Source organism: Plecotus auritus, assembly GCF_963455305.1.
Source record: "Plecotus auritus genome assembly, chromosome: 7".
Lineage (NCBI taxonomy): Eukaryota > Metazoa > Chordata > Mammalia > Chiroptera > Vespertilionidae > Plecotus > Plecotus auritus.
Window position 1 is genome coordinate 111,417,587 of NC_137774.1, and position 27,155 is coordinate 111,444,741.

Genomic DNA, 27,155 nt, shown 5'->3' on the forward strand with positions numbered 1-27,155 from the left:
CAGTGGGTGTCATAGCCTGGTCATCCGGAAGGTCGTTCGGACAGTTGTTTGGCTGTTCGGTCGTTCAGTTGATTTGCATATTACACTTTTATTATTATAGGTGGGAATGTCAGACATAGAAAACTAACAAATATTGCAGACTGATAAAGTAAGTACAATGTGAGACTAGAGGAAGAGGACACTTTTATGGAATACTTTATGAATACCTGTGCTAAATAAAGTTGACAAATAATGAAGATAGAAATTACATTATCAGCATCAGAGATTTTCTACTCCAAAGCTTTTGTGGCCTACAGGCTGTGGAGCAAGAGGAGGAGAGCAGTCATGGGGAAGAGGGGTTATGTGACTGAAGAGACTAACTCAGCCTAAGGCAGAACAGGTACCTTCTCTCTCAGCCATACTTCTCATCAACTCACCTCACTTACCCCTCCCACCTCTCATCTACCCCACCTTCCCACTTCTCTACTGCTTGAATTACAGAAATACCAACATTAAGAATACTCTGTGTTAGAATGCCATTCTCTTTTTCTTGATAAAGACTTTTCTTGCTTTCTAGATTCCACTATCTTAGTCAATTGTACTCTGAGGTTTTAGAACCTCAAATACATTCTTGATGTCTTGATTTCACAATTTGATATATAAGACATTAAAAGAGATGTGACCCTCCATTAAATTATTTAGAACTGACGATTTCAATATAAAATAAAATAAAATATTGGCAACATATTGTGGATTTTTCTTCACAAGGTCAAAGGGTGGATGTAAACAACAATACTTCAACAATACAGGATTCCATGTTTAAGGTATTTTTTTACTCAATATGTGGATCTTCTACCAACTTTGCTAAATGTTAAATTGTTCAGGTATATTATTAAGATGAAATTTTGTAAATGTCATAGGTATATTGGTATTTTGGTACTTATTTAAACTTTCTAATGTATTGAATGCTACTCTTATTAACATTTTTATCATAAATCTGGATTTACTACTATATGCAGTAAAAATTGAAAATGGAGAAAAATGCTAATAATGTTCTTTATTATGTTGAATTTTAATATTATGCCTTTGGCTATTATCGAAGGACACTAAATGCAACAAACAATATCCTAAACTTTTGCCGAAATGTTATTAAAGACATTGTTATATCCCAAGAGAGAAATTTCCCTTGAAATGTATTGGCAGTAAAACTTTGCTTTAAACAAATTCATATCCTTCCTCTTCTCTAATCACAAAATTAACTCTTTTTCTATAATGGTTTATACCTAAATTTCAAGCTCAATACAGAAATTATTATGGGTCATTAAGAGCCTGCATTTTGTATCTTAATTTCCACCACTACTGATTTTTCCCTGGTATTGATAATTTGTTTCTATTTCTATTCTAGCATTTCTTTACTTTAATGTAATTTGGCTGTGGTTACACAAGTTCTTTGTGAAATAGTAAAATGAAAATTGATTTCTTTGTTTTTTAAATGTCCCAGTAAATGAATTTCTTTAAGCATCTAGAAGGCTAGATAGGCTTCAGGATTTTAGTAGGGAATGTGGTTTCACCAACTACACTTCAGATGTGCTCAGATCATATTCACCCTTTGCTTACAAACTTGCAGTGAAATGGCATTTTCCACAGATAAATCCTAATCTTGGTATTCAATGTTTTCAAATATATGACTTTAACCTAAATTTTTCAAATTATTCATCTTTCTAAATCATCTGCTTCTGTCAAGCTGATCTTACATTCCTTAAAACAAATCTTAGAACTCGCCATGTTTTAGATTATTCCCTTATCATAACCCCAAATAATTCCTCTACTCTTTCTGTATATCCAAAAAACTACTTCAAGTCCATCTTCCTCTATCAACTATTTCCAGGTCATTGCTCCTCTTTTAAATTCCTGTAACACATATTGTACTACTACTTTAAAAACTGCCCAGCGGGTGTGGCTCAGTGGTTGAGCGTCCATCCATGAATCAGGAGGTCATGGTTCCATGCCTGGTCAGGGAACATGCCTGGGTTGAGAGGTTGATAAGAGGCAGCTCATCGATGATTCTCATCATTGATATTTCTATCTCTCCCTCTCCCTTCCTCTCTCTGAAATCAATTTTAAAAACAAGAATACAATAGGCCAATAACTACTGAAGAAATTGAAGCACCAGTCAAAAATCTTCCAGCAAACAAAAGCCCTGGTCTGGATGGCTTTACAGGGGAATACTACCAAGCATTCAAAGAAGAATTAAAACCTATCCTCCTCAGACTATTCCAAAAAATTCAAAAGGAAGGCACACTTCCAAGCTCTTTCTATGAAGCCAGCATTACCCTAATCCCAAAACCCAATCCTAAAGACACCACAAAAAAAAGAGAACTACAGGCCAATATCCTTGATGAACATAGATGTTAATCACAAAATTAACTCTTTTTCTATAATGGCTTATACCTAACAAATTTCTAGCAAATCGGATTCAGCATTACATTAGAAAGATCATACACCATGACCAAGTGGGATTTATTCCGAGGATGCAAGGATGGTACAATTTCTGCAAATCAATAAATGTGATACATCACATAAACTGAGAGACAAAAATCACATAATCATATCATTCAATGCAGAAAAAGCATTTGACAAAATCCAACACCCTTTCTTGATAAAAACTCACAGCAAAGTGGGAATAGAGGGGTCATACCTCAACATAATAAAAGCTTTATATGATACACCTATAGCCAACATCATACTCAATGGGCAAAAACTAATTTCCCCTAATAACAGGAACAAGACAGGGATGCCCACTCTCACCACTCCTGTTCGATATAGTACTGGAAGTGCTAGCCATAGCGATCAGACAAGAAGAAGAAAAAAAAGGCATCCAAATTGGAAAAGAAGTAAAACTGTCCTTATTCGCAGATGACACAGAAAACCCCAAAGACTCCATCAAAAAACTACTAGACCTAATAAATGAATTTGGCAATGTAGCAGGATACAAAATTAATACCCAGAAATCTATGGCCTTTTTATACACCAATTATGAACTACAGAAAGAGAAACAAACAAACAAACAAAATCCCATTTACCATTGCACCAAAAAAATTAAGATACCTAGGAATAAATTTAACTAAGGAGGTAAAAGACCTGTACTCGGAAAACTACAGGACATTGAAAAAAGAGATAGAGGAAGAGATACCATACTACCCAAAGCAATGTACAGATTCAATGCAATCCCTATTAAAATGCCAATGGCATATTTCAAAGATCTAGAACAAACTCTCCAAAAATTCATCTGAAATAAAAAAAGACCCCGAATAGCCACAGCAATCCTGAAAAAGAACAAAGTTGGAGGGATCACAATACCAGATATCAAGCTATATAACCAAGCCATAGTTCTCAAAACTGCCTGGTACTGGTACAAGAATAGACATACAGACCAATGGAAGAGAACAGAGAACCAGAAATCGATCCAAGCCATTATGCTCAATTCATATTTGACAAAGGAGGCAAGAGCATACAATGGAGTCAAGACAGTCTCTTCAATAAATGGCGCTGGGAAATTTGGAAAGATACATGCAAAAAAATGAAACTTACCAACTTACACCATACACAAAAACAAACTCAAAATGGCTAAAGGACTTAAATGTAGGACGGGAAACCATAAAGATTCTACAAGACTCCATAGGCAGAAAAATTGCAGACATATGTCGTAGCAATATCTTTACAGATACAGCTTCTAGGGCAATAGAGACTAAGGAGAAAATAAACAAATGGGACTATATTAAAATAAAAAGGTTCTTCACAGCAAAAGAAACCATCAACAAAACAATAAGAAAGCCTACTGCATGGGAGAACATATTTGCCAATGATATTTCCGATAAGGGTTTAATCTCCAAAATTTACAGAGAACTCATACAACTTAACAAAAGGAAGATAAATGATCCAATCAAAAAATGGGCAAAGGATCTAAATAGACACTTTTCGAAAGAGAACATACAGAAGGCCCAGAGACATATGAAAACATGCTCAAAGTCACTAATCATCCGAGACATGCAAATCAAAACAACAATGAGATACCATCTCAAACATGTCAGAATGGCTATCATCAACAAATCAACAAATGACAAGTGCTGGTAAGGATGCGGAGAAAAAGGCACCCTCGTGCACTGCTGGTGGGAATGCAGACTGGTGTAGCCACTGTGGAAGACAGTATGGAGTTTCCTCAAAAAGTTAAAAATGGAACTCCCATTTGACCCAGTGATCCCACTTCCAGGACTATATCCCAAGAAATCAGAAACACCAATCAGAAAGGATACATGCACCCCTGTGTTCATAGCAGCACAATTTATAATAGCTAAGATTTGGAAACAGCCTAAGTACCCATCAGCAGATGAGTGGATTAAAAAACTGTGGTACATCTATACAATGGAATACTATGCCGCTATAAAAAAGAGGGAACTTTTACCATTTGCAACAGCATGGATGGAACTGAAGAGCGTTATGCTAAGTGAAATAAGCCAGTCAGAGAAATATAAATATCACATGATCTCACTCAATGTGGGATATAATGATTAACATAATTTGATGAACAAGAATAGATCCCGAGACAAATGGCAGGGGAGTTGGGGGGAAGTTTAAAGAGCAACCAAAGGACTTGTATGCATGCAAATTAGCATAACCAATGGACACAGACACTGGGTCAGTGGGGGCTTGCCTGGGGTGGGAATGACTATGACTGGGGAGGGGAGGTCAATTGGGGGAAAAGGAGACATATATTAAACTTTAGACAATAAATAAATAAATAAATAAATAAATAAATAAATAAATAAATAAATAAATAAATCAAAACAAGAATAAAGGTGTTCTTAAAAAAATCAACTTTACTGATTTTTTAAAATCCTTTATATATGTATTTTTCAAATTGAAATTCATAAAGTCAACTTTTTGAATTCAGACTTTATAAAAATATAATAAAATGCATCACATGTAAGAAACATAAATCCTAAATATATGGTAATAGGCAATGATTTGACTTTGGGTGGAGGGCACACAGTGCAATATATAGATCTTGTAACATAGAAACCCACACCTGAAACCTATATGTTCATGTTGACCAATGTCACCCCAATAAACTTAAATTTTTAAAAAGGAAACATAAAAAGTTGACTTGTAAAATTTATTTAATTTCACATACACATAGTTATTAATGTATTAATAATTATTATTAATAACATAATTATTAATGTTCTGGGTCTCAATAAAAAATGTAATTTCTTTATGCATTATGAAAAAAATTTTAAATACCATTTTATAGTGTTCTACTATACATGATACTATGGTTTTAGAAAAATTTTAAATTGCAAAAATAATATGTTCAATGAAAAAAATTTAAACTATATTTCAGAAAAATTTACCCATAATTGCTCCAACCTAAAATAATCATAATATTCTGGAGTATATAGTCTTTCAACTTTTTCTATGTATATGTACATATGCATTACATATTTTGAAAATAGGGTAGTACTATAATATTGTTTTATAAATTGCTTTTTCTACTTTAACAATATATAACATGAAGATTTTATCATTTTAACAATAATTTTTCAATAAAGCATCTCCCTGGAAAATTAAAACTTTTAGGGCAGGTGCCATAATTTTAATATTTTAAAATGTGTTTATATATTTTTAAAAAGATAGATATAAAATGCAAACATTAAAGTTTCCTTGTGCTGCCAATTTCAACCCTTACCCCAAACATGTAACTTCTGTTACACATCATCATTCTTATTAGTCTCCAGTATACTGTAAATGTTTATTTATCATATAAAAGCAAATTCAGTCTTATACTCCCCAATATTTTTATATAAAAATAGCATTACAGAAAGAATGTTTTATAGCTACTTCCTTTTAGTAACAGTATATCTTGGAACTCTATCCAATCAGTACATAGAAAGTTTCCTCATTCACGCTTCTCTACTGAATGAGGAACCATAATTGATTTAACTAGACTCCTATCTATGAACATTTCAATATTTTCAATCTCCTAATACTAAAAATAATGCTGCAGTGACAAACCTTTGTCAGGGAAGGGACATTTTTCCCTCTGTACCTTTCTCAGTTCTTAGAGGCTTTAAGAATGAAATTGATGTGAGACAGATTAACAGCTAAATAAAATTTAATTTCATACATATGTATGAAGCTCTCATAGTATGGAACCTCCTGAAATGACCAAAGCAGGCAGCTTTTATATTTTCTAGAGAAAGAAACCAAAAATTTGTGAGGAAATGACATGAAAAAGAAACAAATTAATTAGTAAGGAATCTAATTAGGAAAGAATCTTAAGAAAGAATCTAAGTTTGTTTACATAGCCCTCACAGTCCTGAATTCCCTATTTCCTGAGATAAAGATATCTATCTCTCTACCTCCTGGTGCAGAAAAGGCACCTTTCCCATGAAGTATTTATTTTCTGCTTTTAGGGACAAAGAGAAAGGTCGTAGTGTCCCTTTGTGCACGGGCTATTTCTTAAGTAATTTTAATTCAAAATAACCAATATGCCAAAGGTGCATATTTTGGGGTAGCCTGCCTTGAGCCCCATCACCTTGTACTGACATCATTTCATATACATACAAATATAACTGAAGGATAAATTGGAAAATTATTGCTAAGTCAAAGGCATACATATTTTTATAATTTTTATAGATTCTGTCAAATTGCCTTCTACACAGATTTTTCTAATTTATACTCCCATCATGAAATTATCTAAGGGCCTTTTTCTGCACATCTATATCAAAAAAGTGAATTATAAACTGTGAATTTATACCACTCTGATAGTTTTTTAAAAATCTTTAATTTTCCTTATTCTACTGAATGAGTTAATCACCTGTCATTTCTTTAAAAGCCATCTGTATTTTTAGCTTTTGAACTATCCATTCATGTCCATTGCCAATTTTTCTATTTGGTTATCATTATTAATTTCTAAAATTTCTTTGTATATTAAAGAGATTTTCCCTTTTGTGGTATGAGTTTTTCTTGATTACATGAGCAGGGGTTTTGATTATGTATTGTTCTTTTTAAAAGCAGTTATACATATTGTTTTCCCTTTTTCTAATTCATTCCTTTTTGCTTTTATCTTTATTACTAGGGGCCCAGTACACAAATTTATGCACCTTGAAAGGAACTATGAGCCATGAAGCTGTGGTGGGCACAGGGGCGGGTCTCGACCCATCCTCTGTGCCCCCGCCCGGCCCCTCCTACCACGGCCCCCAGTCCCGTCTGCCGCCAGCCCCACTCCTGCCGCCACAGCTCCCACGTGCTGACAAATGCCATCCTGCTCACACCCATTGACGGCATGGAGCGATTGGGGCTGGCGCCAGCAGCGGGTGCAAGCAGGGCCAGCACCATCAGCAGGTGCAAGTGGCAGCTGCTGCCCCAATTGCCCCTCAGGAGCAGTGGGAAGTGGAGAAGCCCTCAGAAGCTATCTGGGCCGGCAGACACCACTTGCACCCATAGCCAGTGCTGGCCCCGCTGGCACCTGCTGCCGGCACCTGGCACCAGTCCCGATCGCTTGGCGTGGTCAGTGGTTGTGAGCGGGGTTGGCGCTGGTGCCGGCGCCGGCAGCAGGTTTAAGCACCAGGTGGGAATGCAGCGCACAGGAGCAAAGAATTTTCAGTAACCACCAGAGGTTCGCTCTGATGACAGCGACCAGTGCCCCAGCTTGGTCTGGAGCCCCCCGCTCACCTGTTCCACCATCTTGATGTGGCTGACGCCCGCCATGTTCCACACTCTGTTGCCTGCTGCCAACGCCCACCATGTTCCCCATGCGCCCCCAGGTGGTCAGCGCATGTCATAGTGACCGGTTGTTCCGTTGTTCTGCTGTTTGGTCTATTTGCATATTAGGGTTTTATATATGTAGATTCCTTTCATCTGCTTTCCTTTTATTTAATTGTGGATTTGTTTTTTCCTAATTTTTTTTTAGTTCAACACCTCACTTATTCATTCTTTTTGCTTTACTGATGTTAGTATTTAAGGCTCTGAGTTTTCCTTCAAGTGCAGCTTTGGCTGTATCACTTAAGTTATGTGTGTAAATTTTTACTCCCTCACACATTTCCCACATCCATTGATACAAGCAAGGAATATAGCCTTGAACTTTAGGGTGACATCCTCACTTTCAACAGATATATTTGCTGAAACTTGGTAAGATCTACTGCAGGTGGTTCTTTGATCATATCTTCTCTAACTTTATGTTACACAACTTCTGCCCAATCTAAGGTGCTTTTCACTTTGAAGTCTGCGAATTACATATGCCTCCTAGTTTCATGAACGTATTTAAATTTAAATTTTTGTTGTTCTCTTTGATATGGTTTCCAACAGAGAACAGGGAAATGATGCTAATTTACAAACCATTTTCAAACATTTCATAGAGGATTTCAGAAATCCTCTTATACATTTTTATACATTTTCTTGTACATTTCTACATGCTTCCTGAGTCCATGCATATAGAAGGTTTTATAAATACTATAAAATGATTACATGTATACTTCAGGCAATATTTGTGATATAAATGCCAAATCCTGTCCTTTAACCTGCATTAAAAAAATTTCAGTGAATTATTCTTTTAACCTCTTGGGTCTTAAATTCCAATTCCCATTACTCCTCAGATATTTATAAGGTAGATAAGAAATATATGGAAAACATTACCCAAAAACCTGGCTCTTCAGACTAAAAATGTCATGATATTTAAGAAAGTTTGAAGTAGGCTTATAGATGAAATGCCCTTAAGAGATCACTTAAGGAATTTTAGTGGTCTCCAACGTCTATCAATTTTTTGAGTAACACTGACTGAAAAATAATGTAAATGGAGCCACTCCAAAATGGAGTCAGAGCTACCACTGCAGAGGAACTGCCTGTTCATCCTACTTCTCAAATGTTTTGGATATTTAAGCTGGGCAAAATGACCTTTGGACTAGGGCAGGCCAAACCAACATTGTATTACAAACAGCTGTTTGCCAAGCCAACAGGAAAGCAAACATTCTGACTACTGGATAAAGAATTAAAGACATCCTTAGAATTATCATCCTCATGTATAGCTAAAGCATAATTTAACTTATTTGCATCTTTAAAGAAATTCCTTCCTTGACTTAGTAATGCCTTATAGAAATTCTTTCTTTCTTTTCATGTAATTATTCCCCTTCCCTTCCTCATAAAAACCTCTTGCCTTCAACCCCCCTAATAGAAACACTACTTGGGTTTCTGAATCAGTGCTGCCCAAATTTTTTGGCTCTCAAGTAAACTCTTGTCTCTCATTTTTGGCTTTTACTTTTAGGTTAACAACTGCTATTCCTCAAAATATCTGTTGGTATAGTTTCAGATGAAAAACTGAAAGGCAGTCTATATGTTTTATGTGTTATGACAAGGTTCTTTTATTTTATTAAATGGATCAAGCCTAAAATCCAACTTCCCAGACTATGCTAAAAGAAGGCTAAATATTCAAAATTACATGTATTTCCCATGGCACAACATGCTATATAGTTTCTCCTAGACTAAGTTTCATAGGTTTCATAAGGGATGAGACCATATCTGTCAAGTTCACTGTTACATCCTAGAGCTAGAATGCTGGAGTTTGGGGAAAAGTTTTTGTTGAACTACTGACATTATTGAGAGTATACATTATAATTTATGCTAGCTGGGATTATAGTCAATATATGAATCGAACTAAATCAGTTTCAAATCAGAACTCTGAAATTTATAAGAAATGTGATTTGGGATATATTATAATCTCTGAGTTTCTTCACATAATAATGGGAATAATACTGATACTCAACTCACAGTTGTTGAACAGATGTAATAAAATAGAGGTAGAGTGTTATTAACACACTACACTCAATAAAGGTTCTTTTTTTCCCCCTTCACAATTTAAAATCTTGCAAATTTGCCTTCTATTCTGATTTACCTGTCCGTGAAAAAGTTTTTAAATAAGGAAGTATATGGTATTTTGCAGTTTCCAAAATATATCCACAGAGGCTTTCTCACATGATCTTTACAACAACTATGTGAGGATACTATAAACTGAAGATGACTTTAGGAGGCTGGCTGACTTGTCCCAGATTATGTGGTTGGTAGTGCTGAAAACTGGCATTTAAAATTGAATTCTCTTTGCTCAAATTGGAGGTCGGCATGGAGATTTATATATTTTTGATGAATGTCCTAAGGAGAACATTTCGTAATTTTGTGTGTTCTTCCCCTCTCCATAGACCTGATAATTGATCTAAAAGAGGCAATTAAAGGCAATTAAAAAAGGATCACTCTTAGCAACAAAATTTAAACATACAGCACTTTTTAAAAATCCCATACAAATGACAGTATAAGAGGATTAACTGCAAAAGGAGAGCTAGCTAGATGCCTCAAAAAATAATATCAATGAGTGCAATATTGCGATACAGTAAGAAATTATATTTGGTTTTAGGCCCTTTTTCTGCCAAACCTCCTAAAACCCCTGAAAATTCCTAAGTGCTGAGAGCTATAAAGGTGTCTTTTGCCACGTGACTGAGATGATTTTGGAAAACCCATAGGTGACCTAAGGATGGAGGCTGGTGCTGGGAAGCCAAGTTTGTGACTAGAGAGGTGGAGCTTTCAGTCCTATCCCTGAACTCTGGGGAGGGGAAAGAGGCTGGAGATTGAGTTAAGTCACCAGTGGCCAACGATTTGATCCATCGTGGCTATGAAATTAAACTACATATTTCATAGAAACTACATTAGAAATCCAAAAGGGCTGGCTTCAGAGAGCTTCCGGGTTGGTGAAGGCAGGCATGGAGGTCAGGGAAGGTGGCTCACCTGGAAAGAGCATGAAAGCTCCAAGCTCCTTCCCACATACTTTGCCTTATGCATCTCTTCCATGTGACTATTCAGAGTTATATCTTTTTTATAATAAACCGATCATCTAATAAGTAAAACGTTTCTTTGAGCTCTGTGAACCACGCTAGCAAATTAATCAAACCCAAGGAGCGGGTCATTGGAACCTCCTATCTATGAACCAGTTTGTCAAAAGCGCAGGTGATAATCTGGACAAGTGACTGGTGTCTGAAGTTGGTGGGGAGAAGAGGAGCAGTCTTATGGAACAGCCTGTAAGCTGTGGGATCATGCTCTATCTCCAGGTAGACTGTGTCAGAATTGAGTTAATTGCTTGATGGTATGGGAGAAAACACATCACACCCAAACAATGGACTGGGTAAAAAAGTTCTTGAAACATTAAAATCAGGGGTTTTACTCTTATTTAGATGACCATATTACTACAAAAATACTCCCTTGAAATTCAATAATAGTATCAAACACAAATCTTTTTGTTTTTAAGAGACCCAATTATAAAAATTTATGCTGATTTTCTACTCAAATGAAATGAATCTCTTAAATTATAAACAACTGACCTTTTAAGACAATATATATTAGTTACTAAATTAATCCAAATCTGTGCTTATCTCCCCTTACTCTCTCCTTCTACCATTTCAACCACGCTGGCCCCTGTACTAGTAGTTCCTCAGTTATACCAAGGAACACTCCCCAGATATTCATGGAGGATATTCAGTCGATAAAAACCACTAGGGTTCCACCACTTTAAAGTTGGCACCTGTTGTCATCAATTAGTATTCATGTTGTACTAACTGTTAAGTACTTTTACAATTACTCTGCCTTATAACCTTACAGATCACTCCTTGGTTTGGTTCACATTTCCCCTCAGGTTTCATTAGGAGGCCTGCTTTGATCACAATGTTTAAAAAAAGCAGCTCTCCCCTAAACCCACACCACACAACCCTGCCGTCATCATCATGCCCAGGTCATTATCTCCTTGACCTGCTTCATTTCCATCGCATGTACTGCAGTAATACAGAACACTGCCCAGCACAGAGTGAGTGCTAAGCAAATATTTGCTAAAAGGAAAAATACTGAATCACACATATTCTCCAATCTTCCCCTTATTAAAATTTTTAATTACTGTAATAATTTAATTAAATAGTTAAGAACTCAAGCCACGTGGATGTAGATTTATGGAAAAGGAAGTCTCTTTAATTCCATAAAATGTTATATTGAAAAGGACTTAAACATATCAAGAACTATATCAAAAGCCTCTATAAAAGGAAAATCATTAAACAGTAATATTGGGAGAAGCAACCTTTAAGTATAAAATAAAATAGTCTTATACTTAAATTGAAAAAATGAATAGAGTACCTAATTAAAAGGATATTTTTCCTCTCTTATGAACTATTCTTTGTTTACCTGTGTTTAACCATGAATGCTGTTATCAGTAACCTTTCTCCTCATTACTGGTCAGTAGTTTCAGTCACAGAAAGATTTACTCTCCTCTCGAAAAATGTGCCTCTTTTATTCAGGCAACCTGTACCAAGTTCTGATAAAAAGCCACAGGTACTTGATTTATGTTGGCAGGCAAGTCATTTGTCTAAGATTTGACTGAATGGCTCACTGCCCAACTCCCCTGAATGTAATCATGAATTTTAATTTCCTTTCAGAAAGAAATTTCTTTTTAAAAACATCTGCATTTAAAGAAATATTAAACTTAAGAAGGCAAATATCTTTCAAGGCACGGTTTAAGTGTTAAACTTGAACTGGATGTCTTTCTAACCTATATTTTACCAAGTCTTAACTTTTACCTAAAATCCCAGATCTCTGACACAGTATTACTGTTTAAGAATTTTCCTTTTATAGAGAATTATAGAATAGTTTTTGATATGTTAAAATCTTTTTCAATTTAACATTTTATCTGATCAAAGAAACTTTCTTTCTCTTGAACCCACATCAATGTTCCTTAAACAGTTTATTCTAATCTCTAAAGTCTAGACCAGGGGTGGGCAAACTTTTTGACTCGAGGGCCACAATGGGTTCTTAAACTGGACCGGAGGGCCGGAACAAAAGCATGGATGGAGTGGTTGTGTGAACTAATATAAATTCAAAGTAAAGGAGCGGAGGGGAGAGCAAGAGAACCGGATAGAACAGCCAGATCCGGCCCGCAGGCCGTAGTTTCCCCAAGGCTGGTCTAGACACTACAATCTAAACAGATAGTGGTTAAGAACATGGGCTCAAATCTAAGCTCTGAGCCTTACCAGTTATGTTATCTTATGCAAGTCATTTATCATACTAAGCTTCAGCTCCTCATTCATAATAGTGTATGGGATTAATAACAATATTTCATAGGAATACAGGGTATCCCCCAAAAATGTATACACACTTTAACAGCTGATAGCTCAATTTTGAAAATGAAATTTAATAAACACTGCCTTTATAATTATTCAAAGTGTGTGTATACATTTTGGGGTGACACCATCCTTACTAATAAAAGGCTAAGTAGTCGTCACACCCTCACGCGTGATGCCCTCATGCCATCACAAGATGGCTGCGCGTGGCTTCCACCAGGGGTCCAGAGGCCTCTGTGCGCACAGTAGGGGCGGGGCCCCAGTGGCCACTCCACGCAGCTTCCGCCAGGGATCTGGAGGCCCAGAGGTGGGGCCTGGCCGAGGCCTCTGCGCAGTGAGGCCTGGGGGTCCCGTGGCTCCACGCGGTACGGAGGCAGGACCCTCGGCTCCGGCCTACCTCTTTGGTGCAATCCATTAAGAAGCCCTGGATGGGTGGGCGGGGCCTACCTCTTTGGGGCGATGGATCATGGGGCTCCCGCACTGTGACAGGGCACAGGTCAGGTTGGGGGACACCCCCCCCCAAGTGTACGAATTTTGTGCACCAGGCCTCTAGTATATACTAGTAAAAGGGTTAATGAGATAATGTATATAAAAGTTCAGCAAGTATCCATCTGGCTCCTAGCAATTGCTCAATGAATCCAATTCATGAACAAATATTTACTGAACACCTACTATGGATCAGCACTGTTCTAGATACTGGGATACAGCTGCACTAATTGTTAAATGTAATTCTGGTCTTTATGAAACTTACATTTCACTTGGGGGAGACAGACAACTAAAAATATATCATATAATATAATGTGAGGTAAACGTAGCTGTAACAGAGATAAATTAAAAAGGGGAAGAGGAGAAAGTAAGGAGGTGAAGTGTTATTTCACACATGGTAGTCAGAACAAGGTCTCTTGATAAAGTGACATTTGAACAGAAACTGAACTAGGTAAAGAACAGGCCATGTGCAGATGCAACATGTTGCTAATATAAGGATGATGATAATCACCCCTGTTTATAACAATGCCTTTCATCTTCCATATCTTTACAGACTTGGGGAGGCAGTATAGGAGAAATCAGCCAGTGGAGGGTTAGGGTTAAAGTCTTGGGTGCCACTGGCTTTATTACCATGAGAAAGTGAAATTATTTCTCTATCTCTAGATTATCTAGTTGCCTATACTTCTGAAGATAAGAAAGAATACTTTGGCCATTGTGTCCTCCAGTTAGGCATTATGATGATAATTTTATATTTTTATGAATAAGGGAGAAATGGGAAGTCTTAGAAGTTGCTATAAACAGAAATTATAATGAGACAAAAATAGCATTCTTTATGTAGGCTAAAAATAAAGTCTGGCAAAATGGAAATTAGATGTTTTACAGCACATTATATGGTCAAAGACATTAACTTTTTACACAAATTAAATCAAGAAATAGATTCCAATTATAAGAGAACAAATGACTTCTCAAAGGAAGATACCTAACAGATAATACGACCATAATAAAATCCATATCACTTTGTTCTTTGCTCGTAATTGAAAATTATCTAACTTTCACAACCTCTGCTTTGTGGTTTTCTTGTAAAAGTGCAACATGATTCTTTAAATCAAGTGCATGACAATATTTACAACAGAGATAATGATTTGCGTATTTCAAGTATCAGTACTTTAGATCAGGTTAATAGCTATATAAACTTTAAATTTCCACCTCATAAAACAATCGTATATAGCCCCTTAATCTTCTATAGCTTTCAGTTTACAGTCATTTTCACAGGTAGTGCTATAAAAGCATAAGATGATCAGCTCCACAGCCAGTGCTGGGGGTTTGGAGGAAGAGAATAGCCGGCCCTGGAACAGTTCAGAGAATCTACTCCATTTACCTAGGCTCCTGTCATGAAAAATTTCATATAGTGAGAGATGTAACTTTATTTGAAATTACATATTCCCACTTAAAACCAAATCTGCATTTTTATGTGCCTCTTTTATAGCCTTGGTCTCTCAAATTAGACCTGGGTAAACAAGTAGACAATGCAAATATTTGGCTGGCTTGTGAAAAGAGATATCAGTATATCTGAAAACCCAGTTGTATATGTCATTAACCTAACATGGGTAAAAAGTATCTTCCTTACACTGAATTTTATTTCAAACTAAGATATACTGGAATCGAAGTTCATACTTTCACATGTCCAATTAAGTATACAAAACTCCTGTCACTTAAGTTCTGAAAATGTCGAAGTTGTCCCCTAAGTTTATGGTTTGAGTATTTGGTGGTACCATTTACCAAGAAAGGAAGAACAAATTTTGGAGTTAAAGGTGATAAACTCGAGGGAGGATCCAAGATGGCGGCGTAGGTAAACATCTAAACTGCTGCCTCGCACAACAATTTCAAAACTACAACTAAAAGACAAAACGTCTATCACCCAGAACCACGGGAAAGCTGGCTGAGTGGAAGTTCTACAACTAGAAGGAAAGAGAAAAGAGCATTGAGACGTGCACAAGCGCTGAAAAGCTGAGGTACGGAGGCACGTATCGGGCTGGTGATGGGCGACTGGGAGCGCTGCTTTTTTCAACCTGAAGGGAGATAAGCTCCCGATTGCTCCAAACTCCAGTTTCTAAGGAGACGCGGGGGACCCAAACTCCTACGGGGAGAAGCTGGACTTTCTGCCAGGGTCGGAAAGTGAGAGTGGCTTGCTTGCAGGGCTGTGCGCAGTAATAATTGTTTACTGCACTGGGGCGCGGGACACAGGGATGCGGCCGGAGACGCAGAGCCGGCTTACTGGCAGCCATTGCTGTTTGCCACGCCCTAGCCTAGTGACGCCCTGAGACCCAGCCCCGTACAACCTACAAACCCACCCAAGCTCCAAGCAGCAGCTTTAGCATATGAATGGCCTGCCCTATCGCAGCTTAACCTAGCAAACTTGCAGCCCGGGTCAGACAGCTCCAAAACCTCCAAACCCCAAGCAAAGAGGAGAAAAACTGTAGTTCTCGCTGTAGCGCCTACTGGGTGGCCTCAGACGGTAGCTGACCTGCACCCCACTGGAGATCCAAAAGCCAGTGTACCTAGTGGTCAGTGTGAGACACCAGATTTCAACTCCTCACATCCATAAGTGACACATTCAAGAGGCAGACTCAGTGAGCACCAAAGCCCCACTGAAACAAGTCCTGCACCATAAGTGAGTCTCCAGCACAGCAGTTCTTCCATTATAGACACAGAGGGTCCTCAAGCCAATTGGCCTGGAGGTCAATTCCTCCCAGTGTACCAATAGCAATCAAGGCTTAACTACACCAAGACTTTGCACTCATCCCACAAAGGGGTGTACCAAGAGCGTCCACCTCAGGTGATTGGGGAGGCTGAGCTACTGGCCCCTATAGGTCACCTACCACACAAAGCCACTCCATCAACACAGGGAAGCAGCAAAATGCGGAGACAAAGAAACATGTCATGAATGAACGAAATGGAGGAAAGCAAACTACTGGACGACATAGAGTTCAGAACCACATTTATAAGGTTACTCAAGAATCTTCTAAAAACCACCAAGAAACTTGATGAGACCTCCGAGGAGCTTAGTGAGACCTTCAAGGACCTTAATGAGAATGCCAAAAAAATGGAAAAAGACCAGTCAGAAATTAAACATACACTGTCTGAAATAAAGAATATACAGAAATTCAACTGTAGATCAAAGGACCCCAAGAATCAAACCAAAGATCTGAAATATGAGGAAACAAAAAACACCCAACCAGAAAAACAAAAAGAAAAAAGAATCCAAAAATATGAAGATAGTGTAAGGAGCCTCTGGGACAACTTTAAGCGTACCAACATCCGAATTTTTGGGGTGCCAGAAGAAGAGAGAGAGCAAAATATTGAAAACCTATTAGAAGAAATAATGACAGAAAACTTTCCCTACCTGGTGAAAGAAATAGACTTACAAGTCCAGGAAGCACACAGAACCCCATACAAGAGGAATCCAAAGAGGACCACACCAAGACACATCATAATTAAAATGCCAAGGGCAAAAGACAAAGAGAGAATCTTGAAAGCAGCAAGAGAAAAACGGTTAGTTACCTACAAGGGAGTACCCATACGACTGTCAGCTAATTTCTCAACAGAAACTATGCAGGCCAGAAGGGAGTGGCAAGAAATATTCAAAGTGATGAACAGCAAGAACCTACAACCAAGATTACTCTACCCAGCAAAGCTGTCATTCAGAGTTGAAGGTCAGATAAAGAGCTTCACAGACAAGAAAAAGCTAAAGGAGTTCATCACCACCAAACCAGGAATACATGAAATGCTGAAGGGTATTCTTTAAGAAGAGGAAGAAGAAGAAAAAGGTAAAGATAAAAATTATGAACAACAAAATGACATCAAATACATACCTACCAACAAGTGAATCTAAAAATCAAGTGAATAAAAAATCTGAAGAACAGAATGGACTGGTGAATATAGTAGAATCAGGGACATAGAAAGGGAGTGGACTGAAATTCTCAGGGGGAAGGGGGTGTGAGGGGTGCGGGAAGAGACTGGACAAAAATCTTACACCTATGGATGAAGACAGTGGTGGGGGGTAAGGGCATGGGGTGGGGTGGGGAATCATGTGGAGGGGAGCTATGGGGGAAAAAAAAAAAGGAACACCTATAATAATCCGAACAATAAAGATTTATTTAAAAAAAGGTGATAAACTCAGTTTTAGTTGAAAAATAATAGTTTTGAGAGATAAATAAATCCAAGCTAGAAATATAAATCTGCAAGTCACTGATATATAATAGGAAATAAAGCCATGAGAATAGATCACCTTACCTAAAGAGCTCTTAAAATTCTGAAAGACTTAGCTATTATTTGCTGATGGAAGAGAAAACACTGATAGACTTTTTTTTAATTGAAGAAAAAAATGTGACAACTTGCTCCAGACTAAAGAAGAATTTTCGTCAGGTTTTCTGCAATTAAAATGGAAAAGAGGAGGGAAGGGTAGGGATGGAAAAATACTACCAAAGAATGAGCCAATCTCATAATTCTAAATATTTGCAGGAAGGTCAATGCCTTTGCCACAGAATTAGTGTTTAGCAACTATCAAAATCTTCTGCGAGAGAAATTTTTTAAGCTCAGCCTATGAGTAAAGACTGAATAATAAAATACAAGTACAAATATGGACATTATGTTCTAGACCAGGGATGGGGAACCATTTTTCTGCCAAGGGTCATTTGGATATTTGTAACATCATTCTCAAGTCATAGAAAATTTAACAACTTATAAATTAGCCTCCTTTATTTGATCAAAAATTTAATTAAATCATCCCTAAGCCTTGGCAGGGCCAGACCAAATAATTTTGCCTGCCTTATGTGGCCTGAGGGCCGGATGTTGCCCACCCCTGTTCTAGACTATCAAAGGAAAGGATAATAATTGTCTTTTAAATTTTCTTAGCTCAATCTGGATTATACACTAGCATTCTTGGGAATATCACTTAGTTCATATTAAAAGTTACATCTACATATATAAAAATCAAATCAGCAACTATTAACCTACCAGGTTTTATGCCTTCCCTAGTGTAGACGAAAGGGGCCACATGCTAACCTGACAAGCTCAGGGAGGCCTGCATGGCAGTCTTGCAAACTCAGAGACCTAAAGTAACCACAAAGGATGGTTTGAAATTAAACTTTAACTAAAAGCAGTTATGGTGGGTAGTCACCTCCTAGGCCGGAATCTTCCCTGACAAGGTCAACCTTTACCTTAACTGAGCCTATCTGTCTTTTTGTATCTATGATAACATATCCTTGAAATGTCAGGGTAACTTGTAATCTCCCCTTTTCCGGACCCCTTGGGGCACAACCAAATGCACCTGGGCACCCGGACAGAGACCATGAATTCCTTCATTGTTACTGTTATCGTGTTAATTATTGACTGTTAACTATCCTGTATCCACCTAATTAAAAGAAGTATGTGTCTATCATTTTACTTTTTATCCAATCCCAGAGGTTCCCCCCACCCCACCACTTTGCTTTCTCCCACCTAATCTATCACCAATGGATTTAATGTAACCCCCTACTCTCCTCCTTTGATTTCAATGTATAAAAATAGATGAAAAACTGCCATTCTCTGGAGCATTATCGCAATCCGTTGAGATTCTGGAACCTGGGAGCTCACCTGGAAATGCATCCTATCCTCCCCATCCAGGAGCTGCCTATTATCAAGGGAAGATGAACAACCTTGTGGCTGAAAGGAAACAATCGAGTCCTGGATGGCCCCTGCCCTTTGCAAACCCCCAGCCCCCATTGCCAGTAAATTGTAACCATTCTTATTCTTTTGCCTACTTCCCCATGCAGTCTTCGTCCTTCTACCCAATATAGGTAGCTGGTTTACGTGGGTGGTGCTGAGCAGATTTTCGTGGATGACCTACTGCTCTTCCATACTGCTGACATATTGGAATAATGCTCATACTAGTATATGATTCAACCCTGTCTCTGCTTAATTGGCTCAAGGAGTGACAGGCAGCCCGGACCCATTGGTTGTCCAATTTCACTGTACTTGAAAGGGAAGTTATCATTTACTACCTTTAAGAGGAGCAAAATATAGTTTTTAAAAGTTCCAATGTCTTATAATATATTGTAAACATAACAAGCATAATTAAAATTCTAATTTATTCATGATTTCTAGAAATTTTCTTTGACATCTTAGAATCTTTTATAAACTAAACCTTTGAAAGATTGAACCATATAAAGTGAAGAAAAATCTTAAGTCTTTCAAGAAAATCTGGGGTGGGGTGTGGGAGGGGGAGCTAGACCATTTGTAACCTAGCAAACATTGAATAAAGAGGCAACCATCTGAAACAAAACCAAGGAAATTGCTTCAGCTGTATTTGCATGAGTAGTAACCACAAAACCCTTTTGTATCCAAACTTCTACAAAAAAATCTAAGAACTTTATTTACTGTGGAAAATTTTAACCGACAAAGCATTCTTTATAAAAAGAAAACAAATGTGCATATGTATATACACCTACCTTAGCAATAGGATTCAGCAGAACAACACCTGATTTCTTCGTGATGACCTGTTTGGTTGTAAAGTGATGATCTATAAGTTGAGGAATGTTCGAAAAACCAGTGCCTTCAAATCGATACAAACTCTGGTGAAAAAACAATAAAGTAGAATAAATGTAAAGTCATTGTTTCAGCATGACTACATTCACTAATAAAAGAAAAACTATTTTTACATTTAAGAAAAACTATTGTTGTACAATGTTAATACACTTAATACTACTGAGGTACACACTTAACAATGGTTAAGAGTAAACTATGTGAGGTAATGGATGTTAATTACCTTGATCTTGGTATTCATTCTACAATGTATAACAAATCATTACATTGTACCCTCTTAACACATGATTATATTTGTCAATTATTCCTCTATGAAGTAAATATACATATGTATATTGTTTCTCCCTTTGTCTTCCTTCTGTCTACTCTTAACACAGAGGCCAGTGGATCCTGTTGTATCACTCCATTACTTTACTCAAAATTCTTATCTCCTAGAACAGTGGTCGGCAAACCGCGGCTCACGAGCCACATGCGGCTCTTTGGCCCCTTGAGTGTGGCTCTTCCACAGCCTGGGCAAGTCTATTTTGAAGAAGTGGCGTTAGAAGAAGTTTAAAAAATTTGGCTCTCAAAGGAAATTTCAATCGTTGTACTGTTGATATTTGGCTCTGTTGTCTAATGAGTTTGCCGACCACTGTCCTAGAATAAAAGCCAAAGTCTTTACCACAGTCTATACACTCTATATATTCTGTGCTCTATCATCTCTCTTACCTCATCTATTAACACTACCCCATTCCACCACAGCCACACTCATTTCCTTCTTGTTTTATAAATGCACTAGATACATTCCTTTCTCAGGACATTTACATTTGCTGCTTGAACCAGTTCCTCAGATGGACATATGGGTAATGGCTCCCGTACTTAATGTCAGTCTCTCATCAAATGTTACCTTTTCCGTGAGGCCTACTCTGGCCACCCTACACAATATTCAATATCCATTTTCTCATCCCAACTACATTTTTTACTTCCCTTTTCTCATTGAATTTTCCTGCTTAGAATTTATCACTACCTAACATCATATATATTTTGCTCACCTATTCTGTTTAATTGTCTATCTCCTCCTCCTCTAAAAATAGAGCTCATGGGGTTATAAGTTTTTACATTTATTTTGTTCATTGCAGTATCCCCATGGTCTAGAACTGTGCCTGGCATATACTGCCTGGGTAAATAAACATGTGTGACTGAATGAAATGCAATGCATAGAAAATGGTTGTCAAGTTAAGGCAACAAGTAAGACAACTTAGAAATGAATACTAGAAAGTTCAATATCAAGTGCAATGTTTAATAGAAAACAATGACATAAAGTTCACACAGAATGAAATTTCAAATCAGACACTAGCATCATAATGCCTTCTGTAAACTTCTAATATACCTCTTATAACTAGAGAAATAGTGGATAGAATAATGGGACTTCTCAGTTTCCTTTTCTTAATTTAGGAGTGTATCTAGTTTTCAATTTATAGGCAGTATTCTGCCATTGACATAGTAATTGGGATGGGCCAATACAGTGAGTAATGCAAGCAACAGTACTTCCTTCATGGGCTGAAATAAGAAAGTGATCAATAGCAATTATTATTATTTTTTTTAATATTTTATTGATTTTTTACAGAGAGGAAGGGAGAGGGATAGTTAGAAACATCGATCGGCTGCCTCCTGCACACCTCCTACTGTGGATGTGCCCACAACCAAGGTACGTGCCCTTGACCGGAATCGAACCCGGGACTTTTCAGTCCGCAGGCCAACGCTCTATCCACTGAGCTTAACCGGTTTTGGCATAGCAATTATTTTTTAAAGCAATCACGGAATCAGTGAAGTTCTGAGTCTGAACACAGTGCAAACCAATTAATTCACTTCCTTCAAGATAAAAATAAAGTAATGAATTTAAAAATGATGTTAAGACTCTGTGCTTATTAAGCAACTAAAAGGCCAAGAATAGTACAGACATTAAAACTCTTGAGGACTTGTTTCTTGATACACTCAAAATTCTGAATATTGCAATTGACCTTGTGCAGAGGTTTATAAATTTCTTATAGCTCAAATGACCTGAGGTTGGATTCACATACAGATGGGTTTTTCTGCATGCTTTAACAATAACATGACTCAGAGAATTCAGACTAACTTTTAAATAAGACTTCTCTTTGGAGCTAAGGTTATTATTAATGATCTCTTATGTGAATTCCAAAAGAAGCAATAAAAAATAATAAATTTCTACAAAGATCATTTTATTGTCAGTGTATGTTTTAAATATCACATAAAATGTCAATTAAAAATAAGAAGTATGGCCCTGGCCAGTGTCCTCAGTGGTTAGAATGTCAGACCCACACACCATAGAGTTGTGGGTTCAATTCCTGGTCAAGGGCACATACCTGGATTTCAAATTCCACCCCAGGCTCAGTCGAGGTGAGTGGGGAAGGCAACTGATCAATGCATCTCTCACATTGATGTTTTTCTGTTTTTCTATCTAACTCTCTCCCTCCCCCTTACACTTTCTCTAAAAAGAAATCAATGCAAAAAATATCCTTGGGTGAGAATTAACCAAGTGTATGACTCATATATATAGGGTATGACTCAATTTTTATAAAATAAAAATTATATAGATATATATAATTAGAATATATTTTTAAAATCTCAAAGAATATATACTGAACCCATATGGGGGTGTTATTGTGAAGCACACATTCCATGATACATATTTCTGAGTTTCTATCAAGAGTACATATTACTTCTGTTTTTAAAACATTTATTACAGCTAGAATTGTTCCTGAGTTATCACTGTGCAACTGAAGAATTAATCACACATATAGATGAAAAATACATAAAAATCAGATTTTGTTGCTATACATATTTCATAATAACAAAGAATTGTTATTAAACAAGGAAGTCAAACAGAACAGAATAAGCACTCAAAAATGAGAAGGGGATTCAATGTATGTATAAGTTGCCTGAGTAGATCCCCTGAAACAAAATCAAGGATAAGCAGGCTTAAGGAAAAAAAAAATGAAAGGAAAAATAATTTCTGAAAAAGGCTGAGATGAATAAGCTGATTAAAAACAAGACTACAACACTTTTTTTTTTTTTTTTTGGTAAAATACCTAAAAATGTAAGACATACACTTTAGATTTCTCAAATAAAAATAGCACACTGAGTAGTTACAAATAACGAATTAAACCAGTATACATGGAAGCATTTGGGGAATATTAATAAGTTTTGGTATGGCTTTTCCCAACTTTTATTCATTTTTCAGATGGTGTCTCAAACTTAGCTTCCTTAACTTTCCCAGTTAAAAGTTTTCATAGCACTGTAAGCCTCCTCTCCAGACTGTAAGAAGGTTCCACCATTATATCCCTGGGCCTTAAGAATACTCACTCAATTAGTGTTTCCTGTAAATTAACATTAATAAGGTTTTGGGCACCGACCTATGAACCAGAAGGTCACATTTCGATTCCTGGTCAGGGCACATGCCCAGGTTGTGGGTTTGATCCCCAATAGGGGCTGTGCAAGAGGCAGCTGATCAATGATTCTCTCTCATCATTGTTTCTATCTCTCCCTTCATCTCTGAAATAAATCTATATATGTAAAAGCCTAAGCGACCGAACAAGCAGTCGACCGGTCGCTATGATGCACACTGACCACCAGGGGGCAGACACTCAATGCAGGAGCTGAACTTTGGTGGTCAGTGCGCTCCCACAGCCAACCTCCTGCGGACGGCCAACCTCCTGCAGCCCCTCCCCCTGACTGGCCAGCCCCAATCGGCCCTGGGACCCAATCAGGGCGGGAGACAACCCTGATTGGCCCCAATTGCTGGCCAGGCCAAGGGACCCAACCTGTGCACAAATTCGTGCCCTAGGCCTCTAGTATATATATAAAGGAATACTGTGTGTGTGTGTGTGTGTGTGTGTGTGTGTGTGTGTGTGTGTGGTTTCCTAAGTCATGTATCAAAGAAAATCAGTGTCATTTTTACTTAAATGTACTGCTTGCCTTCTTTTGAGTCCTTGAATGGCTACAGTAGAATGGTTAAATAATCCAAAGTGTAGCAATGTGATAAGGCCACACACTTGGAATTAACTGTTATCCAAACAAATTCTGGATTTCTACTTGCTTTCACTTAGTTTTCCATAAGTCCCATGATATGAATTTAAAGATAGTTCAAAGAGTCTAGAGATTGTGGCAACAAAACAAAGTAAATCTAACGAGCACATTTGGAGACTAAATCTATCAGCTCAAAATGGACTGTAGCTTATGACAGAAATTCAATATCTGTTGAATGAATGCTGATTTAATACACTGAGCTATCCCAAATTTCACATAGTAATTACAACCTCCACTTTTGTGTTAATTTTTTTTATTGGCCCATATCCCTACGCCTTCCTTGCTCAAACAGTATTTCCTGCATGGATGAATGAATGAATAAATGAATCCTATCCAAATAATAAAAGCTTAATATGCTAAGGTTCCAGTCGTCTATTCAACCAATCAAAGCATAATATGATAATGATATGCTAAGGCCACTCAACCGCTCACTATGATGTGCACTGACCACCAGGGGTCAGACAGTCGACCGGTCGACCAGTCGCTATGACGTGCACTGACCACCAGAGGGAAAACACTCCGGTCGATTGGGACTGAGCGAGACAGGCGGGACATTCCCTGGAGCCCTCCTGCGGTCCCTCCTGCTGGCCAACCTCCTGTGTCCCTCCTCGGCCCTGATTGTACACCGGCGGGGTCCCTTGGCCTGGCCTGTGCCCTCTTGCAATCCAGGACCCCTTGGGGGATGTAAAAGAGCTGGTTTCATCCCGATCCCACAGGCCAAGCCGAGGGACCCCACTCGTGCACAATTTCGCACACCGGGCCTCTAGTGAAGAAATAAAAGATGTTATACCATTACATAGAGGATTGTTGCTGTTTTATTTTAAAATATTTATTATGTTGTTATTTTTAATTTATCACCATATATTAATTCAAAATTTTTGGCTCAATCATTTCTCTTTTGTATATTTAATATTTCTCAGTTAATAAGTTCTACTAATGTCTCACCTACTCAGTTTTTAGCTGAGAAGTAGGCTACACAATTTTTGGTTTCATCTCCTTATAATGCATATATAAATTTCATGCATTTACTTTTTGCAGAAATGAGTGTTTAGTAAATATGTGTCAGATAAAAAAAATCATCACTTTCCTATAATAACATAAAAATTCTTTTGTTTTATCACGTGTATTTTCTGTTTTATAATATACAAAAGCAAAGATTTGATAAATATATATTTACTTATCAAATAGAACAAAGCTATTTGAATCTCTATGAAAATCTATCAACATTTATGACCACAAATAAATAGTTTTAGGTAAAAACTCTAAATATCATCTTACATCAAGCACCACAAATAGGCTAGTAACTATGGAATAGATCAGTAACACTAGAATTACACTTAAATTCAGATACTCTTAGATATGTTTATATATCTGGCTTTTTGAAATTAATATGTTTGGGCTTTGTGAAATTAGTATGTTTGGTTACACTACAAGGTACAGTTCTTCCCGCTTTAACTAGCTAAAACAATAGATAATCTGTGCTAGCATAGTAAAAATGGAAAGTATACATGTCCATCTTGTTCAATCATAATGGCAGTTTCACACCATGTTGAGAAGTAACTGTGATATGCATTCAAAAATAAAGCTTTAAAATAATTGCTATCCTAGACTTTGGTTGACAGAGGCAATATTACTAAAAATAACATCATTCGTGATCGATGAAGACCTCAAATCTAAATATAGGCATGCCTCAGAAATATTGCAGGTTTGGTTCCAAATCACCACAAAGTGAGTGCATATATAAATTCTAAAACACTTTCTTACTATTTAAATTTCACAAATAAATCTCATAGATAGAAAAAATTAATATTTCCAATTACATTAATATTTCTTACAAAGTAATATTTGTATTTTTTCTCAACTAGAGTCATAAAACATTAGAAAAATTACCTAATATTTGCATAGCACTCCACACCTTGCGAAGTATATATTCACTAATTTGATTCTCATAATCACTGTCTAAGCTATTAACCCCATTATTTACCAAAGACAGAGCTTGTAAAGTGAAAAGCTGGGACTGGAACCCAAGTGTTCTAAGTCTGCTTTTTTCACCAATCCACTATCTGATATTTTTACATTCTTTAAAATCCCATAATTTTTGTCTTCCTCTCTTAGGACACCTATCCCCTCACTTATGTACAGCGTTTACAATTTATTACTAGGTTATAAACTCCTTGATTAGAATATGATAGTCAATCATTAAATATCTGGTAATGTACCCCCCCCCTTTACTCACCCCTTCTAGACAACAGGTATATGAGGAAGGAAACAGGATCATTTAAGCTCACAGAAGATTTACTTATGCATATGAAAAAGAATTAAAAACTCCACAGTCTACATCACCTTCAAACTCCTATTTTCAACTGAGGTCAATATTGTTTAATGAGTAGGAACTAAATAAAATTACAGTGGAAAGCCCCTGAGGCATTTACAGAAATACAAGCACTTTCATCTTTAACAGAGATCTTTGAAAATGTCAATGACAGAAGAAAACCAAATAAAATTTACAAATGTGAACTTGTAGCAATGTCTTATTTTTAGAATATATTATGCAGTTCACTTTACTAGTAGTCACTTAAAAAAAATGGCATTGAAGACAAGTTATAATTTGTAAATAGACCTTTTTTGTTTCTAAGAATACTAATTTAAATTCCTAAAGTTACATTTAAACTAGAGTGGTCATAAGAAAAATATTTCAGTCCTATTTAATGTATAACCTATATAAAAATAGTAAGTTTTAGAGCTTAGAATATAGAAGGAAACATTTATGTAAATTACAGTTAGTTTATACTTTACCTATGATTTTTCCTCTACAATTCCTGTACT

At 37.0% G+C, this 27,155-nt stretch overlaps 1 protein-coding gene across 3 annotated transcripts in view; it reads right to left on the minus strand.

The window, feature by feature from the left end:
- The window catches only part of FER (FER tyrosine kinase), a 310,506-nt gene that overhangs the window by 149,516 nt on the left and 133,835 nt on the right, over positions 1-27,155 (minus strand). For all 3 annotated transcript variants that reach the window (XR_013961110.1, XM_080678364.1, XR_013961111.1), the window contains one exon: positions 20,150-20,272. Coding sequence is in view for 1 of the 3 variants with exons in the window: in XM_080678364.1 (XP_080534490.1) it covers positions 20,150-20,272 (123 nt within the window). In the remaining 2 variants the exon portion in view is untranslated. Of the gene's footprint in view, positions 1-20,149; positions 20,273-27,155 lie in introns of those variants that run through there.